Below are 24188 nucleotides of genomic sequence, written 5' to 3' on the forward strand. Positions count from 1 at the left end.
AAAACACAATGAGTTCTTCTTGCTGAAGGGAGGGACTGGGAGGGTGCAGAGGAAGGGGGGGGGAGGGGCTTCCCTCTGTCTGAGCTGGGCCCCCTCGCCCACTCGTGTCTGCCCTCCCTCTTTCTGAAGTTCAGCCAAGACAGGTGGGTGGCCGCCCTGAGTGGGTCACAGGAGGACCCTGGGTTCCCTCCCAGGGACAGGGTGGGGCAGCCCTTCCTTCCCAAACCTCCAGGCCTGTGCCGGGCGCTTCACACAACCCCTCCCTTGTCATCTTCCCAGAAGAGTGGGGTTCTCAGCAACACGTTACAGATGAGGAAACTGAGGCCACACAGCTGAGGACTGGTGAGGTCAGATTCAAACCTAGCCCTGGTGTCCTCTCCCCACTTCTAGTCTACACGCCTCCTTCTCGGGGTCAGTGCCACCTGGAATTCTCTGATTCCCATAGTGGGCACGGAGACTGTACCTGGTACTTCGGGGGTCGCAGCATCAGGACATCCTCACATGAGCTGCCTTCATTGGCAAACGGGGAGGAAGGCCAGGACTGGGAGGCAGGGGGAGGCCTATCCAGACTTCCCTCTACTGCCTGGGATGCCCAGCTCCCTCCTGCCACATGCCCCCACCCCTGCTCAGCCCCTGGTGCGTCATGTCTAACTGTGGCGGTAGATGCCCTCTCCTATCCAGCGTGCCAGGGCCTGTGCTGGGCCTGGGGTCCTGCAGCTGCCCCCCTGCCCTCACTCTGACTCCCCAAGAAGACCCCCCCAGAGGGCCGTGGGTCTCTGGCAGCCCCAGCTTGATGGGATTTGGAAAAGACAACGGGGCAGAGTGCCAGGAGGCCAGGCGTCTCCAACAGGGAGGCACCTCCATCTGGTTGGCAGGTACTTACAGATATTACTCAGGTCCAACTACCACCAGTCAAGTGGGTATGGGAAGCAGAGCCAGACACAACTTGGGAGGCTTCATGGAGGGGGCGTCCAAGCTGAGGCCTGGGGGGTGAGCAGAAGCTGGCCTGGCGAAACTTGAGTGGGGAAGGTGTGTTGGTGTTCAAGAAGCAGGAACAGCACGTGCAAAGGCCCAGAGGCAGCACAAGGGAGAGCAGGCTTAGGGTCAGTGTTTCTACCCTAGCCTGGGGGGACAGGGCTGAGGATGCACAGTTTGAGGTTGGGGAGACCCAGCATCACAGCAATGACAGGGAGTCCCTGCCAGGAAGCAGCTTGGCCTACAGCCTCCCAGTCTACCCTGGAGGCACAGCAGGGGCAGGGGAGTAAAGAAAGGGCCTCTGGATTGCAGAGGAGAGAGACAAGCAGTTAACACAGAGGCTAGACCGGTATGCCTGGAGCAGTCAGAGAATTACAGCAGCTTTTAAACCTCATGCACTTGCAAGGGTGTACTTTGCAGGCATTACCTCACTGAACGCTCAGTAGTGAGCTCCCCTCTAAGGGGAACTTGATGGCTACATTTATAGATAAGGAAACTAAAGCTCAGAAAGGGCAAGTAACTTGCTCAGGATCTCACAGCCAGGAGGAGGGAGAGAGGCAGTGCTCGAACCCAGGTGTCTCTGTCCTAGATGGCAGGAGCTAGCGACTGATAGAAAATGCCAAGAATGACGCCCCAGGTCACCTCTCAGCTAATGGGGGTCTGGATACCTCTAGTCTGAGCCATCTCACTGCTCCCCTCCCCCACTTCCATCGCACGCCAAGGATCCGGCTGTCAGTCATGGAGCTGGCAGGTCATAACTCACACCATGCTGAAGTCTGAGGGATTCTCGCAACAATGAAAAGTAAAAGACGGGCGATTTACCGGGTTTCATCTGATGGCCACATAAACCATCAAACACAAAACAAGGGAATAAAAGGGCCTCGTGGCACCCGGGCAATTAAAGGGCTCCTCAGGCAAGGCACGCTGTCTTCCTGCCCAGCCCAGGCCCCTCCCTGCCTGCCTGGAGCCAGGGCTCGGCATCGGGAGGCCTTGGGGAAGGGGGTGGCAGGGGAGACTCAGCCAAGATGGATGAGGGCCGCAGACGGGGGAAGAGAAAGGCCTTGGGTCCCTGCCTCCCAAATGCTTCTTGGTTATCCATCAGGCAACTCTGAAAGGTGTAATTTAGACTCTATTATGATGCCGGGGCATCTGGAGGCTGAGGGCTATGGCCATGAGCTGAGCGGGCACCGGGGACTGATGTTCATGCCAGAGAAGGCGGTCTGGCCTCGCCTTTGGCCTTAACAAGTCTGCCCCCTGCTCAGGGCACTGCTCCGGAATCTGTGAGCCCAGGGGCCAACAGCATCCCTTGCGCCAGGACTCAGAGGAGGGTGTGCGTCCCCTGGCCAGATGCTGGGGGCCTGGGCAGAGGTGCTCCTGGGCTCAGACCTGACCCCTGAGACCGAGGCAAGGTGGCCTTGAGAAGGCCTGAGCCTTCCTGTCCCCAGCACCTGCCCTGGCCCTGCCTCTTTGCTCATAAGCATTTTGAGACAGGACCTCCAGGCTCCATAACCTTCACGGCTCTGGCTTTGTGCAGAGGAAGGGACAGATGTGCAGCTGGAAACCTGGGCTGGCTGTGACCTTGAATGGGCCCCTCACCTCTCTGAGCCTCAGGCTGCTCAGCTGTAAAATGGGACCAAGGACCTGTGTGCATGTGACAGGTGGGTGCAGATACAAACATGTGCCTGTGAGGGCGCTGGGCAGGGCCTGGCCAGAGGGTTGCCCCTTATGCCTGGGTTTATCCCTGTCCAAACCCACTGAGAGCCGGGAACACATGTGAGGGAAGCAAAGACCAACTCCAAGTCCCAAGGGGCAGGGGTGTGAGTGGGGTCATGACCCATAGACTAGGGACAACCTCTAAAGAAGCATCAGGAGTAAGTAGGTAAATGTCCTCAGGCCCTCAGGCCAGCTGCGGCGGCTGGGAGGGGGCTTGAGCTGGCTTCGGAGGCCCAGAGTGTTGGTCACAGTCTCCCCAGTCCCCCTTCCTCCCAGCTTCCCTCGGGACCTCATCCCCCTCTGGCTCCTTGCACAGACCCCGTGCACCCTTCCCCCTCACCCTCACTTGCTTCCAGCCAGGTGTCCTCGGCTGGCCCTCCACCTGCCTTCGGTCCACCTCATGGATAAAGCTTCATTCCACTAACAGGCCCTGAGCAGAGTTAGTGCGTTAGCCACGGGCAAAGCCTGAGCTCCCTCCAGAAGGCCTTGGAGCTGCCGGCAGCCTGGGCAAAGGCCCCTGTAATGCAAATGGGGCAAGAGTTGAGGGGTCGGCAGGGAGCAGGGCAGAGGCATTCGCGCCTTGCCTGGCACCTCAGCCGCCTCCCTTCTGTCCTTGGGTGGTCACTGATGGCAAGTCACACCAGGCCTACACAACCCACAGTCCCTGCCCTCAAGCACCCGAAATTTAGTCAGGGACCTTAAGACACTAGTCACTAAATAGTGCAACCTTCAGCCCACAGAGATGGGCACGAGATGCAGCGCCACAAGCCTAGTGGTCAAGATCCTGGCTTAGGTGTCTCTTCACCACTTATCAAGTGTCTCGAGCAAGTTAACCCCTCCGAGCTTCAGTTTTTTCATCTGTTAAATGGGAATAAAAAGGGCACTGACTTGACATTTGCTGGAAGGATTAAATGGCTTAAATATTCATAAAATTCTAGGTGAGACCTTTATTATAGTGTGAGCTACTATCCCACTAGAATAGAATCCCAAGTGGCTAAAACACAGGTTGGCACATGGTAGGTGCTCAATAAAGACATGTTGAATGGCTGGATGGACAGATGCATGGATGGATAAGTGAGTGGGTGGGTGGATGGATGGATGGATGGATGGGTAAGTGGGTGGATGGGTGAGTAGATGGATGGATAGATAGGTAAATAGGTGAGAGGGTGGGTGGATGAGTGGATGGATGGATGGATGAATGGATGATGGAAGGATGGATGGATGAGTGGGTAGATAGATGTATAGCTGGGTGGATGGATAGATGGATGGGTAAATAGGTGGATGGGTGGATAGATGGGTGGATGGATGGACAGATGGATGGATGGAGCAGAGGGAAGCTCCATATGGCATGAGGAAGACCTAGCAGAGGAGGAGACGTTTGAGCATGCTCCTGAAGGGTGATGAGCAGTTTGCTAGACGGAGGGGAGCAGTCCAGGAACAGAGAGGGACAGAAGGAAGAAGGGTTTGACATGGTTGAGAAATGGAGACACAGGGTCCCTGGGTCATGGGAGTGAGGGCCCCACCATCTCATTCAGTGACTGGGTCCCAATTCTGCTCTGCACACCGGGGCTGCCCTCCAGGCTGCGGTCCCAGCTCAGGCTCCCAGAGGCCACTGTGTCTCACACTGAAGAGCATTTGTGAACCTGGAGTTATAAAGCAGACCTTTGCCGGCTGCATGAACACCACTTCCCCACTGAGGTTGAAAGATAATTTCTCTTTAATTGATTTTTTTTTTACCACTATGAACAGTAATGTAATATGAGAAAAATCTACACTGCAATTTTTCGATTTGTGAAAACCAGAATTACACCTTGCAGACAATTCCCTCAGAGTGTGGACCCCTCCCTCCTTTTATTTGTTTCATGTCTTTAAATGGAAGAAAACAGATATATATATTTTTCAAAATAGCTGAAAGTTTCGTGATTTAGGAAGGGGGCAAAGTATGGAATAATTTCTCACATTACATGGAACACAGTAGGAAGGGCACTGCTGATAGAAAGAGATTTCTGTAGAGCCATGGGAAAGCAGTTCTGTTGACACCTCATTCTTCTGTCTATAAGATGCACAGTGACAAACAGGACATGTTGTTTTAACACCAGACGATGAAGCGCCCCACTTTCCCCTGCTCGCCAGCGAGGACACCGGCAGATTCTTTTCGCAGGTTCTAGTGACGCCCCTCCCCCACCTCGAGCTCACAGGCCTCGCAGAAACGAGCTTTCCCTTCAGTCCCTGGTTCCAAGCCAGAGAGGGATACGAGCTCCCTGTTCCAATGAGAAACGGTGGCTCTAAATCCATCCCATCAACACTGAGCAGCCACTTTCAGCATCAGCCACGAAGACTGGCTTAGTGTGGCTCCTGCAAGGAGACTGAAACCGCAGCCCGGCTCCCGGTAAATTAACGTCACGAGGTCACAGTCCAGGAGGGCCAAGGCCACAGCTGTCTTGTTCACGGGCAGCATCTTTGCTCCCGCTGAGATTAACGTCAGCCAAGGTCATTAGAGGCTGACCTCAGCCCGAGCTATCACCTGTGATGTAAACTTGACATTTGGAAGGGCCACGGGGCATGCACCTCGAGGCCTGACCTCTGCCCCGTGGCCTCGACTGCAGCCACCCCTCAGCGGCAGGTGGGTGGACACCCAACTCGCACTCACCGCACATGTCTTGTGCTCCTTGCAGGTGTAGAGGCTTTAAGTCAAGCGGGGCCTGGCTCCCCCAGCCGTCCACCATGGTGGTGGCACACCCCACTGCCACCGCCACCACCACGCCCACTGCCACCGTCACGGCCACCGTCGTGATGACCACAGCCACCATGGACCTGCGGGACTGGCTTTTCCTCTGCTATGGGCTCATCGCCTTCCTGACGGAGGTCATCGACAGCACCACGTGCCCCTCCGTGTGCCGCTGCGACAACGGCTTCATCTACTGCAACGACCGGGGGCTCACCTCCATCCCCGCCGACATCCCTGACGACGCCACCACCCTCTACCTGCAGAACAACCAGATCAACAATGCCGGCATCCCCCAGGACCTCAAGACCAAGGTCAACGTGCAGGTCATCTACCTATACGAGAACGACCTGGACGAGTTCCCTGTCAACCTGCCCCGCTCCCTGCGGGAGCTGCACCTGCAGGACAACAACGTGCGCACCATCGCCCGGGACTCGCTGGCCCGCATCCCGCTGCTGGAGAAGCTGCACCTGGATGACAACTCCGTGTCCACCGTCAGCATAGAGGAGGACGCCTTCGCCGACAGCAAGCAGCTCAAGCTGCTCTTCCTGAGCCGGAACCACCTGAGCAGCATCCCCTCGGGGCTGCCCCGCACACTGGAGGAGCTGCGGCTGGATGACAACCGTATCTCCACCATCCCGCTGCACGCCTTCAAGGGCCTCAGCAGCCTGCGGCGCCTGGTGCTAGACGGCAACCTGCTGGCCAACCAGCGCATCGCCGACGACACCTTCAGCCGCCTGCAGAACCTGACAGAGCTCTCGCTGGTGCGCAACTCGCTGGCTGCCCCGCCCCTCAACCTGCCCAGCGCCCGCCTGCAGAAGCTCTACCTGCAGGACAACGCCATCAGCCACGTGCCCTACAACACACTGGCCAAGATGCGTGAGCTGGAGCGCCTGGACCTGTCCAACAACAACCTGACCACGCTGCCCCGCGGCCTGTTCGATGACCTGCAGAACCTGGCCCAGCTGCTGCTCCGGAACAACCCCTGGTTCTGCGGCTGTAACCTCCTGTGGCTGCGGGACTGGGTGAAGACACGGGCGGCCGTGGTCAACGTGCGAGGCCTCATGTGCCAGGGCCCCGAGAAGGTCCGGGGCATGGCCATCAAGGACATCACCAGCGAGATGGACGAATGTTTCGAGGCGGGGGTGCAGGGCGGAGCGGCCAACGCCGCCGCCAAGACCACGGCCAGTGACCACACCTCTGCCACCACGCCCCAGGGCTCGCTCTTCACCCTCAAGGCTAAGAGGCCGGGGCTGCGCCTCCCTGACTCCAGCCTCGACTACCCCATGGCCACGGGCGATAGTGCCAAGACCCTGGTCATCCACGTGAAGCCCCTGACGGCCGACTCCATCCGCATCACGTGGAAGGCCACGCTCCCCGCCTCCTCCTTCCGGCTCAGCTGGCTGCGCCTGGGCCACAGCCCAGCCGTGGGCTCCATCACGGAGACTCTGGTGCAGGGGGACAAGACAGAGTACCTGCTGACGGCCCTGGAGCCCAAGTCCACCTATATCATCTGCATGGTCACCATGGAGACCGGCAACACCTATGTGGCCGACGAGACGCCTGTGTGTGCCAAGGCGGAGACGGCCGACAGCTACGGCCCCACCACCACACTCAACCAGGAGCAGAACGCCGACCCCATGGCGGGCCTGCCTGTGGCGGGCATCATCGGTGGCGCCGTGGCCCTCGTCTTCGTCTTCCTGGTCCTGGGGGCTATCTGCTGCTACGTGCACCGGGCCAGCGAGCTGCTGACCCGGGAGCGGGCCTACAACCGCGGCACCCGGAAAAAGGACGACTATCTGGAGTCGGGGACCAAGAAGGATAACTCCATCCTGGAAATCCGCAGCCCCGGGCTGCAGATGCTGCCCGTCAACCCTTACCACAGCAAGGACGAGTACGTGCTCCACACCATCTTCCCCTCCAACGGCAGCAGCCTCTGCAAGGGCACGCACACCATCGGCTACGGCGCCACGCGGGGCTACCGGGACGGCGGCATCCCCGACATAGACTACTCCTACACATGATGCCAGCACCCGGCTCCTGCCTCCTCCTGGTGTGGCGACTGTGTGGTTTTGACCAGCCTGCTGCCATCTGACAGAACAAGGAAAAGAAATTCCATGATGACTTTCCCATCAGAAAGCAGAGTTTGGGGAGGGTTGACAATTTCGTAGAACACAACAGTAAAAAAAATAATTTTTTTTAAAGAATAGAAGGCAGGAGGGCGATTTGACATTGATGAAGACATAATTTATACCAAATTATGCCAGGTGGGGAGGAAAAGACTAAAAATAATATCGCAGGAAGGGTTGGGTTGGGGCTTTTATTTTTCCTGAACTGGAAAGATACTACCTGTGCTCCGTCTGTGTATGCCTCATGCTCTGTGCAGGGCCGTCACAAAGGAACCGTTAGAAAAGCAGCCAACACGCGCAGCCCCCATGCAGCTCTCGCTGCCGGCTGCTCACTGGCGACGACACGATGGAAGGTCTTCAGGCCCCTCACAAAGGAGAGGGGAAGAAAAGATGTTTTGCTGTGGAGATATTGTCCTGGTTCTTTCCATGCCATTTCCCTTACAGATTTGCAGAAATAGCGCGTCTTTCACTGCATTCTTTGAACGACGATGTAGCTGATTAAAAAACAAACTTTCTTTTTCCTATACTGAAGCCCTCCTCAATTCCATGCACCATAGTCCATGGAAGCACCAGGGAAGCTGTGGCTGTTCCAGCGCTTGGAGGTGCATCTATCTACCTGTTTATCTTTATGTCGTGTATCTATCTACAGATGGGGAGATAGAGCCACATATACAGTCCTTACAGTACTTCTTGGGTCAGTTCGTACAATTTCTTGAGACAATAGAGTCACGAAAATGTTGCTTTCTCCTAGAAATCATTGAGTAAGTAGACAAAGTGTGTTGGGGATGGGAGTGGGGTGGGGGATAATGCTGTTCCTAAAGGCGGAGGCATGTCTGTCCTGGCTGGGTGGCTGGGAGACCCTGGGCAAGGGGTGTTTTCAGTTCAGTCAGTCCTATCTCAGGTTGGCCAGAGCTAGGCCAAGCTCCTTTCGGATACAGAGAAGAGCTTTCTTTGACTTCCAGTGTCCTCACCTCTCTCCCCCTACACCCCCACAAATGCAATCACCTCAGCAGCTACTTCCTGAGCATTTACTCTGTGCAAAGTGCTTCCTCCAGAGACAGGTAATTGGTGCAGAGACTTTTTTTTTTTTTTTAATATCAGCTGATTAGACCTAATGGTTTCCACGGCTGCTCAAACAAAGCCCAGAAAAAGACATGAAAATTCTCAGAAAAGCCCTAGGAGACAGCACGCCCCCCCAACCCCAGAATGCAGAACACCACACTGTGCCCACCCCTGGGATGCCGCTCTGAAGAGGGAAGACCAGATCTCTCTAAAAATGCCAGCCTCCAAAAGCGTAGTGACTGGAGCCCTCAGAAGAGCTAAGATCTTTTTTTTCCTCCCTCTGGAATCAATGTTGCCATCATTTCTCAACTGACAGTGCTGTTTGGTGAGCCATGAGATTAAAACGATGATGAAATAATGACAGCACATCTGGAAAGAAGAGAGGAGTGGTGCCTGGGGTTCTGATATCTCCCACATTCCAGCACTCGGGGAACTCGGGTCACCATCTGTCAAGGTGCCAGTTGTCCTGCGCCCAGGAAGGGCGATGTCAAAGGAGAGACACTGTTCTGAGGGCAGGGAGGATGAGAAGGGGTCCAGCTCCTGGCCGTGGTGTTTTCAGAAGGCCTTGCCTGCTTTGACAAAAGCCAAAGAAAGGAAGAGAAAGATGAACAGCAGTCACAGGGCTGCTGTGACAGGCCCGGGGTCCAGCCATTTGCTGGACCTGAAAAGATGCTGCTGGCCCCTCAGTGAAGAGGCTGGGCTTGAAAGAAATGGACACAACAACTGCGTGAGCGAGGTGGAGAAGAGGCGCGGCTCTCATTGCCAGGCTGGATGGATGGTCTCACCAAGGGGGGAACCCCAATCCCCAGCTCCAGGGAGAGGCCGAGGGTCATGGACACATTTCATTCTAGACTCAAGCTTTTTCCCTTTTCCCACCTGAAGCATTTTCTCATACAATGAGGTCAGGAGAGAAATGTTTCCAAGGCTGGGACCATGTTTCCAAGGCTGGGACTGTGTAAAGGTCACATCCGTGTGAAGTTCGCCCTCCCTTTGGCACCCCCCAGACACAGGCGTGTTCCCCGCGGCCCAGGGAGGAGCAGAGGGGCCTCACTAGCAGCCTCCAGGAGGAGAGGGTGCACAAGGGTGTGGGGCACTGGCTGGAGGTCAGAAGTTCAAGGTCTCTGCTGGTTCTGAAATGCGGTTTCCTTCCCAAGGCACCACCCCTGTCTTTGGCCAGTGGTCCAGGAAAATCGGTCCCAGCCTCCCCACTTCCAACCCCCAACCCCTGCTGCCAACATGCTTGGTCCCCTGCTCTCACTCTTTATCCTCCTTTCTCTTCTCCCGGAGCCAGGCGGGAGGTCAGATCATCCCCTTAGAGGCTAAGAAGGCATTTGGGGAACAGCAGGTGGCCCTACACAGGGATGGCTACAGGGGAGACCTTGCAGCTCTGAGAGCCTGCCTGTGCCAGCAGCGCCCTCCAGGCCAGGCCTGGGTGATGAACTTTCCTGCCCCGTAGCACAAAGCAGGCCCAGGCCTGCCTGGGCCTGAGGACACATCAGTCTCCTGCTCCCGCCTCTTGTACTAATGGGGCTTGGGCCCCACCTCACACCAGGGGGAAACCTGGCCCTGCCTGCCTTGCCGCAGGCATCCTCCTGCTAGTGTAAGTGCTGAAGATAGTGGAGACTCAGCCCAGCCAGGGCCCGGGGACCACCCCTCTCATCTTTTCTGCCCTCAGCATCCCAATATCTTTCCAGCATCCTTTCTAAGAACAAGCTTCCAACTGTCTGCTGTCTCACGGCCCCCCAAGCCAGGGATGGGGCCTGAAGCTAGGTTCGCTCTGAAACCCCATCCCTTCCTGGTCCAGCCCCTCTGAGCCAGCCATGCAACATAATGAGAGAGGATGTTCCAGGGCACCCAGCCTCCTCCACCCCTAGAAGCACGTGAGGACACAGGGCTTGGGCCACCACTTCTGTCTAGAATCTCCCTCCTGTGGGCAGCCGACCTGACCCTTGCAGCCTCTAACTAGCCGGAACAACCTCATTGACCTCAGCGTTGATGAGTGTATTTTGTGGCATTTAAGGCAGGTTTCAAGTTAAAAAAAAAAAAAATCCTGACACTTCTTTGGTTAAGTGGTTTACCCTTTGTGGTAATTAGATGTAGTGATTGGAATCTCTTTTCTATTACATGGCAATTTTCCTTTAAATTTCCCCTGGAAAAAAAAAAAAAAAAAAAAGGAAAGAAGGCAGCAGGGCCAGGCGAGCCATTTGCATTTTGCGAATGAGGCCTCTTGTAAGCTCAGCTCAGGCGTGGGGCCCAACGTATGGAATGCTTAAGAGATTACTAAGAATAAAATCTATTAATTAGTCATACTCAATTCCGCAGACATGATGTGCATCAAAAGCTTCTTTTCTTCCCTTTTCTCCTTCCCTCTTCCTGCGGCCTCCCACAGAAGCCTCCATCTTCTCTAAATTGGCTCCTGCTTCCTGGACCACCTCCCGTTAACATGGCGGCTGCGTGGCCGACTAGGGGGCCTCTGGGGTTTGGGGGTAGGAGCTGGGTCACCGGCTCCCTCCCGCTCTGGGTGACGCTGGCAGGGGAGGTGACAGTGGCTGGGGGACCCAGGCTTCCCCACCCGAAGTCCGAAGCTTACGCCTGCCTGTGCCTCTTCCTGCCTCAATGGGCACTGGGCCTCCTCTCCCCTCCCCTAGGGGTCCAGGGAAGCCCACCAGCCCCAGCAAGGAGTAGAGTAAGAAAGGTCAGGGAGAGCTTCCAGGGAGATGCAGGGAAAGCAGGTTTTGCGAATCCATGGCGTCTGCCTCTGTTTCCCCTTCTGTAATGTAGGGGTGGGCTGAGGCCGGGTCTAGCTTCACCCAGAAAGGATGGGGGCTCCAGAAGCCCAATGGGGGCTCCCCCACCATCTGCTGACTCTGGAAGGTTCTGGTTGGCCCAAGGCAGGTGACGGAGGCCCAGAGTGACAGGGACAGGGCAGGTGAGGGATCCTGGGGAGCTGAGGGAGCTGACTGGGCAACGTGCCAGGGCTGCATCTGAGCATCCCTCCTTCACGCCCTCAGAGCTGTGGAGTAAGAGGAGGACACCGCCACCCCCGCCAACGGCAGCTCAAGTCCCAAAGCCAGCCCGCTCCAGAGATCTGCTTCCAGCTGAGCGTGCCAGGGAGGACGGGGCTTCTGAGCCTCGCACTTACGGAAACTACAACAAGGAAGACTGGGTGCGGCAGGCAGGGGGCAGGGCGCTGGGGCGGCAACCAGGGGGGGCTGGGGCACCCGGAAGGCGGGGCCTCGGGGCGCACGGCAGCCTGAGCCCCAAGGGCCAGCCCACACTCGCAGGGCCACGGCTCAGGCGGGGTCAGCTGCGGGTGTCCCCTGCGCCCATGTCCCCCATCACTCAGGTCAGGGCAGGTGACAGGCAGCGGATGCCTGGCTCTGGATCTGCGCCAGGGTGAATGCTAACAAGCAATTCACAGCCCTGCTCAGGCCTTCCAGAATGCAGACAGAGGAGGCATCTTTTTTCTTCAGGAGGGATAAAAAGGCTCAAAAATGAAAATCATTACCGTTTACAAGCAAGCGAGCCTGCTAAACTGATTAGGAGAGATTGAGCTCCTTGGCGGGAAGGGAAAGGGGCATTTTTCGCATTTTTTGAACCTGTCCCCAGTGGCCAAAGGCAAAGCAGGGATTTTTCTGGGCCTGGCTGGTGGGGAGCTGGGGTCTCTGAAGGCGGACACCACGCGTGCCCCAGCGCTGGCTCCGGATATGCTGGTTGGACAGAGCCTGGGCTCGAGCTCAGGGTGGGGCGGGTGGGGAAGCAGTTCTGCCTCCATCGAGTGCCGTGCGCAGCCCCTGGGACGAGGTGGGGGGGGTCACGTGGCCCACACAGGTCACTCAGAAGCTGCCCTGGCCCGCAGGCAGAGTCTCTCCCCTGCCCTCCAGATTCCATCTGCCTTCGGGGTGAAGAGCTAGGGGAAGTGGCCGGGCTAGTCCCTTCGTGAGCAGGACTCTAAAGCCACGAGTCCTTCTGCTTCCTTTCTGTTCCACGGTGGGTCTGTCTCTGATCCATTCCCTGCAGCCAGTGAAAGGGAAATGGGGCCAACGGTAAAAGGAAAACTGAAGTCAGGGAAGAGAAATCTGGCCCAGCAAAAAGAATCAGGCAGTGAGCTCTTTGTCACTGGCCGCATTCAAGCACTTGATGGGGAGGGGGCAGATGTTAAGCCAACGCCTGGTTCTTTGAGGAGAAGATCCTGGTTCCCACTCTCACTTTACCATCCCTGAGGACCCTTTAAGGAAGATATCGAGAGACTGCTCAAAACGACCAGTGTCCCCTGAAAATAGCAGGTCAGGGCCATCTCACAGCCAGGCCACCCAGCCCCGTCAAAGAGTCGCTTTTGCCACCAGACAGCCTGCAAAATCCCCATCCTCAGTGTCTAAGAGGCGCCGGGAGAGGAAGTTCAGACACACGCCGCCCCATCTAGGAGTCTGGACAGGCAGGGAGCGCAGAGGGTGACCCACCACCTGCGCTGGCTCTCTTGGGGCCGCTAGGGGGCCACCTCCCAGGCACTGCCGCTCCCCGTCCCAGGCTGCCTCCTGGCCATCCTCGGTGCCAGGACCCGCGCCCCCCTGAGCTCCCACCACCATCCCACTAGCTGTTCTCCCAACAGCATGCTCACAGCTGCCGGCTTAATACACCCGTCCCAGCCAGTGTGACGGCTGCCTGGGGCACTTTTCACTCTACATTTTTAAGCATTTACCATTTCTTTTGAAATGTTCCAAGTAGTTGCCTGAAATATCCACATTCGCTTCTTTAAAAACACTCAGGAAGCTTCCCTTGCCTCTTGATTCTCCCTCCCTTTACTTCCTCCCTCCCTTTGCATTTTTTTTCTTTTCTTTTTTTTTGCGGGACGTGGGCCTCTCACTGTTGTGGCCTCTCCCGTTGCGGAGCACAGGCTCCAGACGCGCAGGCTCAGCGGCCATGGCTCATGGGCCCAGCCGCTCCGCGGCATGTGGGATCTTCCCGGACCAGGGCACGAACCCGTGTCCCCTGCATCAGCAGGCAGACTCTCAACCACTGCGCCACCAGGGAAGCCCTCCCTTTGCATTTTTAACCCAATGTTTTTCTCTAGTTTCGGAAATTCTATTATCACTGGGGTCAGGCCCATTTTTCTCACATTAATATGATTTCCAGGATTGCCCAAGACCCCGCCCCACCTCCCATGCTGCAGGGGCAAAGCCCACCTTTCCCCACGTCTCCCCTGGGGACACCATGCCCGGGCAGATCTTCAGCCGGTGGGTGCGCAGCTGCTGCCTTGCTCCCCGCTGGAGAGGCTGGCAGGCCAGGGGCTTTCTGACACCACTGCCACTGCCCCTCCCACTTGTGCTGAGGGCACAGGGGGTCCTGTGGGGGGCTGACCCGGCCCCCACTTCCTGGCAAAGCCAGTCCCTGAGGCACTGTGGCCATCGGAGCCACCACGGTGCCATGGCCCCTGTCCTTCCCACTCCCACCCACGCCACCCCCCACCTGAAGGCCCAAAAGTCCAAGCCCAGAGGGTCCTTGCAGGAACGTCTTTCCTGTCACCGCCCCTAAATCTCTTTTACAGCAGTCAGAGTTGATGGCCGCTCGCTCGGGCAAGATGCCAGGTCCCTGCGCTCCTCCGCGCTGGGTCACTGAGGCCCAGCACAGCGCGGGGCACACAGGGGTGTCACTCATCTCTTCCTCCCTCCTCTCTTGTCCCTGGGGCTCAGTGCAAAGGGCCCAGGCGGGTGTGTTGGCAGCGGCCTTCCTCTCATCCTGCACCCACGCCGCTGGCAGCCTGGCCCCAGGAGGGACTCCTTCTCCCTGAAGCATCTCACTCCACCCTCCCTCAGACCCGCGATCACCAGCTGTGAGCCTGATGGGGAAATCCAGCCGCTTGGGGAGATCTGGCCGCCAGCCGGGGTGACCCGGTTCCCCCTCTCCGAGCCAAGCCTCAGGTGGGTGACGAGGGGGGCAGAGAACTGGGTGTCCCACCCCCCCGTGTCTGATGCTCCTGTCGAGAGTCCCCGCACCCGAGCCGCCCACCTGGAGGAACTAACCAGGCTTTCTCCTCAAGACGGAGGAAAACAAATGCAACACGAGCCAACGATCAAAGCCACAGCAGACACGGGACTGCCACGTGCTCATCTCCCAGGAGCCAATGTCCAGGACACCTCTCACCTGCCCTGTGCAAAGGACATGCTTGCAGAGGGTCCCAGAAACCACCCACCTCTGGCTGGTCCCGCTTTCAAAAGGTTCTGCGTACCCAGGAGGAAGACACACACAAAACTCTGAAACTGGCTTAGATATTTTTACCCGACCCAGAACACCACCTGCCTGCAGGCCAGCGGCCTCAGCTGAGATGCCCACCTGGCATTCAGCTCCTGAAGAGATGCTGAGAGCCGTGGGGAGGAAGCAGAAGCGCCCGGTGTTTAGAGGTTTGTCATCTGAGAGGGAGAGAAGCGGGGAGATGGGGTTGAAGGTTGGGGACAGCTGCAGGGCTGCGAGCCAGAGAGACAGTGCAGTTGTGCAATTCTGCTGGCTGGAGCGGACGCCCCCTAATTATGAATGTCACAAGGCGGATGTGAACGGAGAGGCAAAGGAGAAAAGTAAACTAGAAGAAACCCCATGCGTAAGCCCTGCGGAGCAAATGTCTTTAACAGCCACCAACAGCAATTCCCCTTCCCAGTGTTCAAAAGTTACTGTATCTGGTGAGGTGTGGAGTGCTAAAGCGCTCGCTCGGGGGCTACCCAGCGCTGTACACAGCAGAGTCCATCCCTGGCGCCTGGGGAGGAAGAGCGCAGGGAGGGGTCCTGAGCCAGACCCTGGTGAATGGAGGGTCCGCTGCAGAAGGTGGATGCCTGGCCAGCCAATGGCATGGGGAGGACGGGGCTGTGAACAAGGTCCCTTCTGTCAACGGAGGGACCCCTGCTAGGGGCACCTCTGGCTTTCCTTGAGCCCCTGCCCTTTCCTACCTGCAGAATCAGCCCAGTGGGGCCATCTGGCCACCCGCTCCTTGGCTTCTTCCTTTTTCTCTGAAGGGCAAAGCAACCTTGGGGGTCTGAGTGATGGGACCAGTCCCGCTGCTGCCTGCTGCCATCTGGCACCTGGCTGGTTGACTTGGCCTGGCCCCAGGCCCACCCGCTTCCCTCCCAACCTCACCACCAGACACACAAACACCCACCACGACAGCAACACAAACCAAAGTGCACTGCGAACTGCCCTTGGGCCTCCTTCTTGTAGGTGCCTTGAAACTTCAGTGTTGAGATGAATGTGATGAACTATTTGGTCCTATTTTCTGTTTGTCTGTTTTCATATAAAATGTCCAAGTCCACTTTCCTTGTCCTTTCTTGAAATAAATAGAAAGATTTAACTTTTACAGTCCTCTCAGCTGCTGACTCTCAGCTCGCGGCCCAGCCCAGCGTGCCAGGGGCCGGTGTCTGTCACCCACGTGGTCTTGGCTGCCCACACCCCCTCCCCAGGCTCCGCCCTGAGGGTCAGCCCCGCTGTCAGGGTCCACTGGAATAGAGGTGGTGGCTGGGAGGGATGGAAGCTCTGGGTTAGTATATTCCCTGGGCACCATGGGAACCAAGATAATGATTCTGCTGCAGGATGGAGAAGGGACCTCTGGCCCCATCCCACAGGCCCTGGGGAAGGCGACTGCCAGCTAAAGGCAGACTCCAAGAGGGTTTCCATGTGGAGATGTATTAATCGGAGCCATGGATTATCTCATAAGAGGCTCCGGCAACCATGTGGGCGCCCAGATAAGACTGGCACCATACGGGTGCTGGGGACACGGCTCTTCCTCCACTTGCCTGGGTCCCGCCACCTCTGACACCCCTCATCCCCTAGACACACCCACCACATTCACAGCTCTCCAGGCCTAGCCTGATATCTCACACTCCAAAGAGGGGGAAAAGGAAAAAAATTGTTTTCCGTGAGAACAATAGCAGTTTCTGCCAGATTTAACATATAAAATAAGAGCTCATTACTTCTGCCTTAGCTCTGATTCCACATCTGGATACGGGTGAATGAGCTTCTCCTTACATGCCAAGGAAGCAAAGTTATTTCTGGATGTGCCTTGGTGGCAGGTGGCCTGGCTGGGGTGACACGGGGTGCTCTGACCCCACAGGTGCCCCTCGCCCCCCCATCCTCTTCTCTTGGTCCTCACTGCCGGCCCCCTGGAGGCAGGAGCAGCCCAGAGATCATTCTAAAGGGCGGCTCGCCACGTAGGCTTCGGGGAAAGGACCGAGTCTGTTTCCCCAAACTCTTCCTAGGGCCCAGCGCACAGTGGGTGCTAAGGAGGGCTGCCTGCTCTTCCTCACCTGACACTCACCTTTCTAGAACCTGATCAGCCAGCCAGTCAGTGGATATTTACTGAGGGCCTACTATGTGCTGGGGCTGGGGCTGGGGCTGGGGCACCCTTCCAGCCTCATGGAGGGGGAGGGAAGGATGCTCATGGACGAGATCAGGGTGGGGAGGCTCTCTGGGAGCCAGGTCTCCACTGAGGGTGTTTCCTCGGACGAGAAGGACTTGGAGAGCAAGGGAGAGGGCCTGCCAGAAGCTCTGAGGCAGGGGGCACGAAGGCGAGTCCGATTCTGTCCCCCGCTGGAAGACTCCGCTTCCCCCATAAGCACAGGACCCATCTGCTGGCCCCACCCATCTGCTGGCCCCACCCATCTGCTGGCCCCACCCATCTGCTGGCCACACCCATCTGCTGGCCACACCCATCTGCTGGCCACACCTCTGGTTCACTCCCCAAGCAGGCCCTGCCTAGCCAAGCGGGCTCTGGGTCTGTGCTGACTTCTCCGCCGGGTGCCCGTGAGGGCCCTTGAAGATTCAACTCAGGCATTGTCTCTGGAACGGCTGCCCTCTCCGGGCCACACCTGCTGGTTCTCACCTGGACAGGTAACTGGTTCCAGCACTTCGTTCACTAGGGGCCCCTGGCCAGCAGGTCTTGCCTTCCACCCCTTCAGATCCCAGAGGGCACCGACCTGGCACGCAGGAGGCACCGGAAACGTGAATGGAGGGAGGGAGTCAATAAACACCAGCAAATCAATCAACCAACAGATCAATCTATCAATGCTGGGCCCCAGGAGGACGACTTTCCAAGAGCAGCAGCCCTGGCGTCCCAGTTGTGAGGCAGTCTCTACTTCTCCCCCCAGCCCTCCAGGCAGGGGGAGCCTGGGACGGGGCTGACCCAGCTCGCCTAACCCTCCACACACTGGCAGCAGCACCACAGACCAGATGCCCCGGCCACTCTCTTCAAGCCGGAGCGGGGGGCTGGCTTCCCAGACTGTGTTCCTGAGCCCCTAGAGCGAACAGAAGCTCTGCCCAGGAAGGGCTCATGGTCACATGCATCTGGGAACCACTGGATTAACGCCTGTCCTGGGGGCTCCTCGAGCAGGGCCTCGGAGTCCCTCAGAACTGGGTGAGACCCACAGGCTCCACCACCCACTCCCTGTGCCTCTGTAAAGCGTACGCATGATGACAGCTCGCTGCTCCCATTTTTCCCACCACAACAGCACCGACGCTGCTGATGTGTGCCGGGGCCTCCGTGAGAACGTTGCTTTCGCCCCCACTTGTCCGGGAGTGCAGGCCCCATCCCTGGCGCCCCTGGGGTTTACCCAGCATCCCTGGCCCCCAGGTACAGGTGCTGAGCTGGCGGGCACTTCTCCCAAGGAGGCAACAGCCAAGTGCCCCCAGGTCTGCACAGAGGAGAGACGTCGGAACAGGGCCTGTTCTCCAAGCCACCGCGACCACACCCAAGGTCTGCGGCCTGCTCCCGAAACCTGCTAGACGGGCTCTCAGGCTGACCCGAGCTTTCGGCTTCTGGACAACAGGGCTGGGGATGGGGGTTTTAATAAGTGGCCCGGGGGGCTGGAGGCCCAGACAGGGTTGGGCCCCACGGGAGGAAATCACCAGGAACCACAGGGGAGGTTCCAGGACCTGTATTTCAGGTCAATGGAAAGAAGACCCTCCAAACATAACTGACCCTTTCTGAAGAGGAGGAGGCGGTCTGAGCCGTAGTGAGGCCCAGCCTCACAGGAGGGCAAGCAGAGCTGGCCGGCCCCTCATGGGGGTGCAAGTTCTGGGTGGTGGAGGCAACAGGCTGACAATGAAGAGCCCCTGTCTCCCTAGCACGTCTTCAGATGGACCCTGGGGGACAGGGTGGTCTCCCCACAAACCCGGGACTCCTCCTGCTGCAGCCTCCACTCCAGCCAAGATTTCCCAAAGAAATCTCGACCCACATATTGCTGAGGTTACGGATATGTATGGGGCAAGTCCCCTGAACAGCTGCTCAGCAGACAAGCGGCACCCCAAAGTCCAGCTCCATTTTCATATAAAATGTCCAAGTCCACTTTCCTGCTTCATGTGTCCAACTCCTGCTGTTCCGTCAGGCTCAGGACTAAAAGTTCCAGTTCAAGTGGGATGATGAGTGGGTGGCCGCCATCCCCGTCCCTGGACGCTGCTCTTACCTGGCTACCACCAGGTTCCAGAAGCTTCCTCCTCCTGCCCCCACTTCCTAGGAGGGGTCCCTGCCCTCATCAAGCATCCTGAAGAAGCGACCAAACCCGGGAAGGGTCTAACACCCCAAATCCCACCTCACACCCAAATTCCGAGGCCAGTTCTTAACACCCTGCATACAAAGCCCTGGTCAGATCTGAGGTCCCCAGCCAGCCCCAAAATGCTGCCTCAGAAGGGCTGGGTGGGGACTTCCCTGGTGGCGCTCCCAATGCTGGGGGCCAGGATTCGATCCCTGGTTGGGAAACTAGATCCCACAGGCATGCCGCAACTAAGAGTTTGCATGCCACAACTAAGGAGCTGGCGAGCTGCAACTAAGGAGCCTGACTGACACAACTAAGACCCAGTGCAACCAAATAAATTTAAAAAAAAAGAAGGGCTGGGTGGAGCTTGCTCATCACTCTCAGGCACCCCCAGCCCACCTGCTGGATGCCTCCCCTCCCCTCCTCCACACCCCTCGGCCTCTTGTCAGCACCTGCTTCTGCACGGCCTGCCACACCCAGGTCCGGTACCGGCAGCTCCAAGGGACCCTCTCCTCCCGAGGCAGAGGAAGTAGGATCCCTCGAGCCGCTAACGGACAGCACAAGTGAAAGCCGGCACTCCCCCCTCGGAGACTTACAGAGGAAGTGAAATCTTATTTGCACTGCTGCCAAGCCTGGGACGCGATGAAATGGTGCCTCGGGGAGAGACCAGCCGGCTCCCTGTGGAAGCCGCGGCACCGGAGCTGGACTTATTAAAAGCCACAGTGGCCACATTTCAACCTGTTTCAGGTGTTAAGTAATTTACTGCCACCCAGAATTCACTGGCAGGTTTTTATCATTTTTATTTCCGTGATGCAGGCCCAATGTCCCTGCACAGGGAACTGCGGGTCTAAATGCTCCCTGCACCCCCAGTACTGCGATGAAAATGGGGGAGCAGGGGCCTGGGAGGGGGTGAGGGTGGAGGCTGGCGTGGAAGCAGATGCCCCGATTCTCTCCCGGGTTACACCAGGCTTGGCTCAGCGTGACAAGGAGGACCGGCTCTAAGATACCCCCATGACCCCACATTTAGGGGCTCAGTGATCCCCCAAAGACCCTGCGGGTGTTTTCTGAAGGCAGCAATAGTGTAAGCTCTGTGAGAGCAGAGGCTACCTCTTTCAGGACCTGTCCACCAACCACACAATCAAGAGCGCCACACTGCTTCTCACTGCTTTGCAGATCGTGCGGTGAGGGACCCATGCCCTGACCTTCCACGGCCTTGACCCTCTTGGGGAATGCACAGCCGCACATTCACAGAAAGCCAGGGACGGGGAGCCGTGTGGTGTGGGGCCCACAGGGTCACAAGCCTCGAGCGCCTTCTCAGCAGCGCTGGGCGGAGGACTGTTTGTCGCCTGCTGGCTTTGGGGGGATTAAGCCTATTACTGAGGCTCCGGGGACTTATCCGACACCATTTCTGAGGCCCCCTTTCTCCACCTGTTTTCAGATACTCCAGGAAGACCAAAGGGAATCTTCAAAGTCCAGGCTGAGCCAAAAGCAGAGATTCTTTAATTAGCTTTCTCTTGGATGGGGGCCCTGGCGAATGGATTAGTTGTAGTGGGCCAGAGAAAGGGGCTGCAGCCCCTCAGAGCTGAGATTACAAGCCCGGGTGAAGGGCTGAGGGGCCGTCACCAGGGATGGTGGCTCCCCAGGGGCTGGCAGGTGGAACCTGTCACCAGGAAGACACAGGAGATGTGCTCTCAGTGAGGCCTTCGTCCCTGGGAAGCTGGCACGGAGAGACGCCTGGCATGGCCGGGCTGTGTGCCTGAGTCTAATGAATGTGCCTCCTTCTCACGTGATGGCCCAGATCTGGAACTTCATAACTGGGGGGGATTTCCTAAAGGGGCACCCATCTGTGAGAGGCAAGGTAGTGCAGCCCGATGGTGCCAGGCACCAGACACCTGTCACTGCATTCCATCCTCACCCATCCCTGTTTTCAAGCAAGTAAACTGAGGCCCAGGACTAAGGCACCTGCCCAAGGCCACGGGGGCAGAGGTTAGTATGGGAGCTAGGTCCCGGCCAGTGAGACAGCCTGATTGGGGTCTGTGAACCCGAAGGGAAAGGCACGGGTACACCCCCACCAGAAATCGCTGCAGGGAAGTAAGCCTCCCCAGGCAGGCCTCCTCCAGGAAGCCTTCCCAGACCGGCCCACAGCACCTCGGACTCCCCTACTAGGCACTTACACCCTGTGCTGTACCCACTAGTCCCACTCTACACTGAGTGTCTTTTAGAGGCAGGGATTGGGCCTTCATCATTGCATACTCTCTGAATGGAGGAAGGAGGACTGTGTCCTCCTCAGTCTGGGGGCGTCCAGAAAGAGAAGGTGGGCAGGAGGCTGGGTCTTGGAAGTAGAAGGACAGGGAGGACAGGGCCAGGAGAGGAGGCTGCCAGGCATCCCAGGAGCCGAGTTCCAGGCTGAGGTCTCCCCCCAGGAGGCCTGGGCTCTCCTGCTGGCCGGCTTTGCCCAGGCAGGCACATGAGGGGCAGGACGATTCCAGGACTTGGAGACCCAGATTCCTCGGGACTGAAGCCCTTTGAAGTAGGACTTGTACTCTCCCCCTTGAGCTCCCGCAACAAAGGCAGCTCTGCTGTGGTCAGGCCACGCTAGGCTCTACAGATAAGGGCTGCCCTCTCGGGGCAGGCAGCAGAAGGCGACTGGGCTCCCGCGGGCAGCCACCACCCACCCCAGCCTCCCTCTGGCTTCCCTGCTCCCGGGGCAAGAAGGTGAGCCACCCCCAGGGCGCCACCTCAGGCCCCTGTCTGGGATGCTCCCCTGGGCACCCCCTTCCTGACCCTTCAGACAGGTCTGCCTCCAGGACCAAGTGCTGCAGGTGACCATGCCACTCCCCTGGCTGCCTGGACCACATCTCCCTTGCTCGCCCTTGCAGCCTCAGCACGCAGCACCTGCTGAATGAATGAATGGCTGTGCTCTGGGGCACGTGGGAGGGATGCCTAACCCAGGGCAGGGCAGGTGCCTGGAGGAAATGACATCTAAGCCGGGGCCTGGCGCCTGACCAGAGTCAGCCAAGTGGAAATGGGAGGAGAAGGTGCTCCAGGCAGCGGGGAGAGCCCAAGCGAAGGCCAGGAGGTGAAAGAGAACGCGCAGTTATGAGACCCAAAATCATTTAGTTGGGCTGGAATGGGAGAGTGTAGGAGAGGGAACCAGAAACGGCAGGAGAGGTTCTGGGCCCGGACGATGAGGGTGAGCCAGTCACGATGCCTGGGGAGCCAAGGTCACTATTAGGGCAAGACCTTCCCGAAATCAAGGATGCCCTGGGGTGCTGGAAGAGGCCACGATATCAGCCAGGGCTGCCCAACTCTGGGGGCCCCCATTTCCATTGTGGCCTCTATGAATACCACCCCCCACTCCCGTTGTGCAGTGCAGCCCAGGCACCAGCCATGAGGTTGCAGAGACAGCTGAAACCCAGAGGCACTGCCCAGCAGCAGGAAATGGCATCCACCCCACAAGAGGCCAGGCCCAGAAAGACCACAGCCAAGGAAGCGTGTGGATCCCTGGGGCCAGGGAGCTGAGGACGGCAATGAGGCCAAACGCCCCAGGAGCACCCCCAGCGGAGGGCGTGGCAAACCCGGGGCCACAAAGGCAGCGGTGGCCCTGCGGAGACTCCCTGTGAGCAAGGAGGAGTTCTTTGTGTTTTCTGGGATAAAGCAAGTATTTCCAAGCACCTACTGTGTGCCGGTTGGTGCGAGCTGCAATGCAATGGTGAGCCCAGCAAAGGCCTGTTTCCAGCACCACGCCTGTGCATATCAATACTTCCAGCCTCTGCCTCTTCTCCAGCCGTGGACAATGATGTCTCTTATTTCGATTAGGCTTTTTCTGATTGCTGGTGAAGTTCTGTGTCTTTTCACTTGTTTACTAGCCATTTGTTTTTCTCCAACCGGGAATTGCCTGTCCATATCTTTTGCCCACTTTTCTTATTGATTTGTAGGAGCACTTCGCATATCAAGAGAGAAGTAGAGAAGCAGCCTTCGCCTGGGGCAGACCCTCAGGGCCTCCCTTGAGGGTCCTCAGGCCCAGGAAAGGGGGGAGGATTTGCGTGGGCTTCTGAATGCTCCCACTGCATCTCTACACCCTGCCCAGCTCCCAGGGGGCCAACTCTGCTCAAAGATGAAGCATCTTCTGCAGGTGGGAGCCCCTGCCAGACCTGCATCTCAGCTGGCAAAACCCAGGCTTATTTTTTTTTTTTTTTTTTTTGCGGTACGCGGGCCTCTCACCGCTGTGGCCTCTCCCGTTGTGGAGCACAGGCTCCGGACGCGCAGGCCCAGCGGCCATGGCCCACGGGCCCAGCCGCTCCGCGGCACGCGGGATCCTCCCGGACCGGGGCACGAACCCGCGCCCCCTGCATCGGCAGGCGGACTCCCAACCACTGCGCCACCAGGGAAGCCCCAGGCTTATTTTTTACTGCACTGAGAAGTCTACACTGCCAGCAGCTGGCAGGGTGCCCCGGATGGCACCTGAGGGGAGCCAGCTGGTATAGCTGGGCATCCAGGAAGAAGGGATGACCATCCCAGCCCAGTTCAGCGGGACCCAGCCGACAAAAGAGGCAAGTCCCAAAGCCTCAGGCTGACCCTCCCAAGAGAATTCCAGGGCCCCCTCTGGTGCACACCATCCCTGCCCCCCTTCCAGCTATGACAGTCCCCCTTCCAGCTATGACAGTCCCCCTTCCAGCTATGACAGTGACCCAGGCGTGGAGGACACGTGTGAGCCCTGCCCCTTCACCCTCAGCCATCTGACCTTTCAGGGCTAGAAGCAAACCTGTGGTTCATCCCCCTCCAGTGCTTTCCACATTTCAGCAGACAAACAGTGCAGGCCATAAAACTGATTTCCAAAGCCTATAAAGGCAATAACACTTAGGGAGCCAGGAACAAAAAAACAACCCTCCTTTCTCGGAGTAATGGCTGTCGAGAGTCCTCGTGGGGCCCTTTGAGTAGCTGGGGTGGCAGACGCGGGCACCAGCCCACAGAACTCCCTGCACCAGGTGGTAAAATGACCGCTCAGCACATGTTCCGACAGGGCCACGGCAGCCAGGGAGGCTGCAAACTTCCCGCTTATCTTTTCTGACTACC

General features: G+C 57.9%; 2 protein-coding genes across 2 annotated transcripts in view; one reads left to right on the forward strand and one right to left on the reverse strand.

Annotated features, from left to right (window-relative positions):
* MACROD1 (mono-ADP ribosylhydrolase 1) overlaps positions 1-24188 on the reverse strand; it is a 152665-nt gene that overhangs the window by 103594 nt on the left and 24883 nt on the right. The window lies entirely within an intron of this gene.
* Positions 5398-7437, forward strand: FLRT1 (fibronectin leucine rich transmembrane protein 1; the record flags this gene model as incomplete). Its single annotated transcript, XM_082843945.1, has 1 exon — positions 5398-7437. The coding sequence occupies exon 1, from the start codon at positions 5413-5415 to the stop codon at positions 7435-7437; it is 2025 nt and encodes a 674-aa protein (XP_082700071.1). The 5' UTR covers positions 5398-5412.

This window comes from Leucopleurus acutus (assembly GCF_964270905.1).
Source record: "Leucopleurus acutus genome assembly, chromosome: 8".
In the NCBI taxonomy this organism is placed as follows: domain Eukaryota; kingdom Metazoa; phylum Chordata; class Mammalia; order Artiodactyla; family Delphinidae; genus Leucopleurus; species Leucopleurus acutus.